This window comes from Nannospalax galili, unplaced genomic scaffold, assembly GCF_000622305.1.
Source record: "Nannospalax galili isolate Female #2095 unplaced genomic scaffold, S.galili_v1.0 scaffold54, whole genome shotgun sequence".
NCBI lineage: Eukaryota > Metazoa > Chordata > Mammalia > Rodentia > Spalacidae > Nannospalax > Nannospalax galili.
This window is the reverse complement of record NW_008341028.1, coordinates 11,574,208-11,581,556: the sequence shown is the minus strand read 5'-3', so window position 1 is coordinate 11,581,556 and position 7,349 is coordinate 11,574,208. Positions and strand designations below refer to the sequence as shown.

The following is a 7,349-nucleotide window of genomic DNA, read 5'->3' as shown; positions in this document are numbered from 1 at the left end:
CAGCCCCTCTCCCTCCACTTCTATCTTTTTGAATAAATTAAGTAGTATTGGATGTAGATCTTCTTTACATGTCTGGTAGAATTCTGCTGTAAATCCATCTGGTCTTGGTTTTTTTTTTAAGTCAGGTGGTATTGTATTGCTGTTTCAATTTCCTTATGTGTAATGGGTCTGTTTAAGCTATTAATCTCTTCTTGGTTTAGTTTTAGTGGTTCCCATGCTTTTAGATATCCATCCATTTCTTTTAGGTTTTCAAATTTAGTAGCATATAGGTTTTTAAAGTATTCCCTTATAATGTTCTGTATCTTTCTGGTGTCTGTTGTGATGTTTCACCTTTCATCTCTGATTTCATTGATTTGGAGATGCTCTTTCTTTCTTTTGGTTAACTGGGCTAGCAGTAAGTCAATCTTGTTTATCTTTTCAAAGAACCAGCTCTTGGATTCGTTGACTCTTTGTATTGTTTCCTTTGTTTGTATTTCATTAATTTCTGCTCTGATTTTTGTTATTTCTTCTTGTCTGCTGGGTTTGGGTTTCATTTGCTTTTGCTTTTCAAGTGTCTTGAGTAGCAATGTTAAGTCATTTATTTGTGTTATTTCCGATTTTTTGATGTAGGCACTTAGAGCTATAAACTTCCCTCTAAGAACTGCTTTCAGCATGTCCCAGAGGTTTTGTTGTATTGTATTGTCCTTTTCATTTAGTTCCAGGAATACTTTTATTTCTTTCTTAATTTCTCCTTTGGCCCATTTATCATTCAGGAGTGTGTTGTTTAATCTCCATGGGTAGTTATGAGGGTTTCTTCTGGTGTTGATTTTAAGCTTTATTGCATTGTGGTCTGATAGAATGCATGGAATTATTTCAATCTTTTTGTATTTGTTGAGGTTTGTTTTGTGCCCCAGTATATGATCCATTTTGGAGAAAATTCCATGGGACGCTGAATAGAAAAAGTTCTGTAGTACTGTTTTTATGAAGTTGGGTGCACCAGAGTTTGGTGAATATATATTCATGATTGTAATATCTTCTTGGTCAATTGTTCCTTTGGCTAGAATGAAGTGGCCCTCTTTATCTCTTCTGATTAGTTTTAGTTTAAAGTCTATTTTGTCAGATATTAGAATTGTAACATCTGCTTTTTTCTTAGTACCATTCACTTGGTATATTTTTTCCATCCTTTCACCTTAAGGTAGTGCCTGTCCTTGAAAGTGAATTGAGTTTCTTGCAGACAAAAAAAAAGATGGTGTTTGTTTTTAATCTACTCAACTAGTCTGTGTCTTTTGACTGAGGAGTTCAGTCCATTGAAATTTAAAGTTATTAATGAAAGACGTGTATTGATTCCTGTCATTTTCATTTCTGTTCACATTCTTGATGTAGCTGTACATTTCTACAGTTATACCTTCATTAAGTTTCTTTCCATAACCCCTTGGGTATAGTCGTTCCTTTCTTTAGCTCTTTGTATTGCTTCAAGAACTCTCTGAAGGCCTGGTTTTGTGGACATGAATTCTTTCAGCCTATGTATGTCATGGAAGATTTTTCTTTCCTCTTCAACTATAATAGACATTTTGGCTGAGTAAAGCAATCTGCGTTGGCATCTGTTTGGTCCAGGCTCTTCTGGCTTTCATAGTTTGCATTGATAAGTCAGCTGTAATTCTGATGGGTTTTCCTTTGTATGTGACTTGTTGATTTTCTTTTGCTGCTTTCAGTATTGTCTCTTTGTTCTGTACATTTAGTGTTTTTACTATGATGTGCCGTGGAGAGTTTCTTTTCTGGTCCTTTCTATTTGGTGTTCTATATTCTTCTTGTATTTGTATGGTCATGTCTTTCTTTAATTTTGGGAATTTTTCTTCTACAATCCTGTTGAAGATCTGGTCAGTATCATTATCCTGATATTCTTCTCCTTCCTGTATGCCTATGATTTGTAAGTTTGGTCTTTTTATGGTATCACAGAATTCCTGCATATTCCATTCTTGTGTTTTCTAAATTTTCCATAATCTTTGCTTGAGTGGTCTAATTCGTCCACTTTATCTTCCAGTCTTGATACTCTGTTTTCCATTTCATTCATCCTATTGGTGAGGCTTTCTCCTGTCGTTTCTAATTGGCTTACTGAGTGTTTCACTTCCTTCTTCATTTCAGCCTGAGTATTCTTCAATATTTCTAACTCTTTTCTGAATTCATTCAGAAGTTTATCCCTATCTTCCTTCAGTTCTTTGATTTCTTTGTGTGTTCTTTAAATTCACTGAATTCTTTTATCACATTTATAATTGTTCTTTGAGTTCCATGTCCTGTGTTATCTCTAGGGGCTTCTCATTGTACTCCTCTAGAGGACTGTTGGTACTTGGTGGAAATATATTATTTTGGTTTTTCATGTTATTATTTTTTCTATGTAACTTTGACATGTGGCTTTCTTTTGTAGTTTCTGATTCTTGTGTGAGACTCAAGCCTTCCTTTGTTGAGTTTAGGTCTGCTTCTTTTTGTAAACTTTATGTGCCTTTGTGGTTTACTTGGGCATAAAAAGCTGGTTGGTCTATACTTCACATTCTCTCTTTGTATTTTATATTGGAGTCGCCAAATTGTTTTTGTTTTCAGGAGTTCCCACAGAGGCCCAAGTCAGATGAGGATCAGATGCTCTCATGTGTTCCCCTAAGGTCTGGATCCCTCCGGGAAAGATGCTGCCCTGAGGAATTTGGGGGCTGGGCTGGCCTGGGATCAGGGCCCAGGAAAGATGCTGGCTCAGGACTCAGGAGTTCCCACAGAGGCCCAAGTCAGATGAGGATCAGATGCTCTCAGGCTTTCTCCTAAGGTCTGGATCCCTCCAGGAAAGATCCTGGCCTCAGGAATTTGGGGACTGGGCTGGCCTGGGAGCAGGGCCCAGGAAAGATGCTGGTCCCAGGAAGCTGGTGGCTGTGCTGCTCAGGGATTCTAAGGGAGGTTGTGGCGGGAACCAACCCAGAGGGTTCCTGGGGACTACAAGGAGGCATTGGGTTGGTTTGGATGCAAAGGATCAGGAAACAGTGGGGATTCTGGGCCAAGAGGTCAGTCCAGGGGTGTGCGGTGCCAAGACAAGAAATGGGCCAGTACCCAGGCTAGGAGGAGAGATGGGAGGGTGAATGAGGCTGGGGGAGTCAGGGCGCAGTGGGTGCAAAGGAGCTTGCCCAGGAAAGATTCTGTCCCCAGGAAGCTGGTGGCTATGCCTGCTTTCTTATACAACATAGGGCCACTTCCCAGGGGCGGCACTGCGTACAGTGAACTGAAACCTCCCACATTCAACAATCAAGAAAATGTCCCATGGACATAACCACAGGCCAAACCAATGGAGACAGCTCATCAGTTGAGGTTCTCCCTATCCAGATGTGTCAAGTTGACAACAGAAGCTATCCAGCACATTATTTTTACTTTACTTTACTTTTTTACTTTACTTTACCATACTTACCTTACCTAACCTTACCTTATTTTATTTTATTTTAGAGACAGGGTCATATGTAGCCCAGGCTAGCTACTCACTATGTAGCTAAGGATAACCTTGAACTTCTGACCCTCCTGCCTCTACTTCCCGAGTTCTAGGGTTACAGGCATGTGCAAACGCGCCTAGTTTATGCAGCACTAGAGACAGAACCCAGGGCTTCATGCAAGCCATCTATCAACTGAGCTACAGCCCCAGCCCTATTAGCTTTTTAAAAAAGTTTAAAAACAGCCCCAGTAGCACTTATTACATTTCCAATGTCTGGAGCCCTTCTGAGCCTTGCAGATAGGAAGGTCCATGTCCATGATTCAAGTTCCCTAAGAACTGAGTTTCTGATGTACAAAATAAGAATACAGTACTCACCATACACATAGTTAATATAAGAACCAGATTTTTAAAATTAGAGTGGAAAGTCACAGAAGTTTTGAGAAGGAACCAGGGAAGGGGCCTTTTAAGTCTAATCTATGGGGTTGTGATCAGGGCTACACGTGGTTAAAGTTGATCACCATATTTTTCAAGGTTTTTAGATAATTCTGTTACTTGTACTACGATAAATACTCACTGATGCCATTGTTTATTTTAAAGCAGGTTTTTTTGCAGTCATAGAAATCTCTTAGAAAATAGCAAAATCAGGTCAGATTCCAGTCCACCTAGATCTCTTAATATGACACATAGTTCCTAGGCCTGGAAGGACCTTTCAGACTACTGCACTCCTATACTATTATATTAAAATATCATCAACATGTATAGCCTTAAGACCTTAAGACCAATGACTTCCAGAAACCATACAGAAAAACACAAATATCAAATTTCCCATTTTGTTTTGTTTTGTTTATGATGGTATAGACCGAGCCAGGGCCTGGAGATGCCAGGCAAGTGCTCCACCGCTGAGCCATATCCAGCTGCTGTTTTCCTTTTTAAAAATATTTTATTTAGTATTTTCATTTTATGTGTACCAGTGTATTGCCTGCATGTACGTGAGCGCACCCGTGTCGTGCAATGCCACGGAGGTCAGAAGAGGGCTTCGGATTCCCCTGGAACTGGAGTTAAGGACGGTTAGTAGCCACCATGTGGGTGCTGGAAATCGAACCCAGGTCCTCTGCAAGAGCAGTCAGTGCTCTTAACCGCTGAGCCATCTCTCCAGCCCCTTTTTCCTTTTTAAAGGTTTTTCACTGACCTGAGATAGCCCATGAAACAGGAAGTCATGGTGCTGCAGGTCCAGGCTAAGGCAAGGGCTCCTCAGAGGTACTGCCAATTTTCTGCAGGTAGAGGTAGTGTTCAGCTCCTACAGAAATAAACAAAGTTATTTTTTTTAGCATCATTTGCTTAGGAAAACTTTAGAACACAATCAAGTAAAGAAACTGGAATTAAACGATTGAAAGAGGGTCAGTGAACTAACTCAGCAGGTAAAGGCACTTGCTACCAAGCCTGACAGCCTGAGTTCCATCTCCAGGCCCCACATGGTGGAAGGAAAGAACCAACTTCCGAAAGCTGTCCTTTGGCCTCTATGAGTGCCATGGTGCCTTTACATGTGTGTATGTGCACACACACACTAAAGAAAGAAATAAAATGTAATACATTTTAAAAATTCACAAATGGAAGATATTAAAAGAAAAATGGTACCACCCAGTTACAGGGATGAGGACTTCCCAGCTGGACGGTAATGCTGCATAAACATAGGTGACAACCTTCCAGGACCTTCAGAACAGTCCCTGACTGTGACAGTTCATCTTCATTATCAACTTGAGAGGATTGGGACTGTCCTAGAAGACACAACTCTGGGTGTGTCTGTGAAAGCATTTCCAGAGAGGTTTAAGAAGAAAAGAGCTACTCTGGATATAGATGGCATCACCCAGAGGTTAGGGTCCTGGACTGAACACAAAGAGAAACCCAGAGGAGCAGTATTCATCTCCCTGAGTCCTGACTGTGGCTAACATGTGACCAACTGCATTATGCTCCTTCTATCCTGCCTTCCCTACGACAACGGGCCATATCCTCTCAACCACACTAAACCCTTGGACTTCTTCTTGTCAGGGATTAGGTCACAGAAACAACAAAAGTGACGAATACACCAACCCATAGATGTTCAGTATGTTGCTGTCAACGTGACCTTGGGTTCTGAGTGGATGGAGGACGGGCAGCTGCATATGACTAGCTGCTTTACCGGGAAAGCCATTCTACATGTCTGAATCTTGATTTTGCAACTGTATAGTATGAGTGAAAATGCTAATGATGTCTAGCAATAAAGAGCAAGGAAGTACTGACACAAACTAGGACATAGATGAATCCTGAAAAGATCATTCTAGACAAAAGAAGCCCCCGCACGCACACACACACACACACACACCCCTACAGAGACATCAAGCAGATTCATTTTTGCCAGGGGTTGGGGGAGGAGAGGGAGGAGCTAATGGGAAGGGATAGTATTTCTTCCTAGGGTGATGAAAATGTACTAAAATTAATAGTAGTGATTACACAACTCTGTGAATATACTAAAAGCCATTGAATTACAGATGAAATTGGTAAACTATAAGATAGTAATTACATCTCAAAATTGCTTTTAAAATACTGCCTAGGGCTGAGGATGTAGCTCAGACATGGAACGCAGTGAGATACTGTTTCAAAAAAGTTTGGGGAGGGGACACGGTGGTACATGCCTGTAATCCCGGCATTCAGGAGGTAGAGGCAGAAAGATCAAGACTTCAAGGTCATCCTCAGCTACATATCAAATTTGAAATTATCCTGGGATACATGGGGGGGTACTACTACGGATGATTGTGAAGATTAAATGAGGAGACATGTGAAACATTCTTAGCCAGTGGCTGGCACAAAGTGACACCGAATAAAGAGTAGCTCAGATGATGCTAATGCAAGGAGAGGCAAAGTGACATTTAAATATGTTATTCCCCAAAAACTAGGCAGGTAAAGCTCCTTACCTACAAATTCCACTTAATTTGGATGTCCTCACTGGACAGAATTTCCAAACGTTAGCGGGCAAGCCAACAGTTTAGAAGCAAAGTATAAACAGCAACAGAAAGGCCTGGCCTGGAGGCTTGGCTGGAATGTACCAGAGTTTGAGAGGAGAGCAGAGCCTGACCAGCCCTCCTCCCACTGCTCATTGCAGAGAAGGCAAACGCATGAAGCTGGGTGAAGGGGTGCCAGGATTCTCTCACACAAAGGCAGAGTTTCCGAAAACCAACGATCATTGCTCTCTGCCTTCTTCCTAGGACTAGGGAGATCAATTACAGGGATTTATTTAAAAAGACAGTCATGAGAATTGGACATGTCTATTCACAAGGGAAAAGAATCCAGATTTTAAGTTACCACCAGCCCTTTCTGGGGGTTATTAAGAAGGGAAAGCCTCTTAACTGTAATCACCCCTAATTAGCCATCAGCAGCTCATGAAATTACTCATGGTATTGAAGACCCTTACAGTCTTGGCTGTCAGCCAGAAGCTACACTGTGATCCACCAGGAAGAAGGCCAGAAAGTGCAAATTGGAACAGTTAAAACCTGCCTAAATCCTAGGCACAGCTTTCTGGCTGTTGGTTGCTGGGCATGTATACACCAAGTCAGGGGACTTAACTTGAAAGTCAGGTGAAGCCTTTGCCAAGTTCCTAATGACCACTGGCTAATTAACAGTTATTTACTCAACAAGAGATGTGCTTGGGTCCTCTCTATAGTGCCCTGGCAGAAGAGGAGGGAATCATCAAGATTAACATATGAGGACTGGCAAGACAGCGAAGTGGTCAGAGACACATGCACACAAGCCCCCATGACCCGAGTTTACTCCTGAGATCCCACAAGGTACCAGGAGAGAGAACTGACTTTGAGAGCTGTCCTGTGACCTCCACATACATGCACACACACACACACACACACACACACACACACACACACAC

The 7,349-nt window shown here is 41.6% G+C and overlaps 1 protein-coding gene across 1 annotated transcript in view; it reads right to left on the bottom strand.

Annotated features, from left to right (window-relative positions):
* Positions 1-7,349, bottom strand: part of Thsd4 (thrombospondin type 1 domain containing 4) — a 694,930-nt gene that overhangs the window by 664,294 nt on the left and 23,287 nt on the right. Inside the window, exon 2 of the mRNA XM_008836407.3 lies at positions 4,626-4,733. Within this exon, the coding sequence (XP_008834629.1) occupies positions 4,626-4,654 (29 nt within the window). The 5' untranslated portion in view covers positions 4,655-4,733. The remainder of the gene's footprint in view (positions 1-4,625; positions 4,734-7,349) is intronic.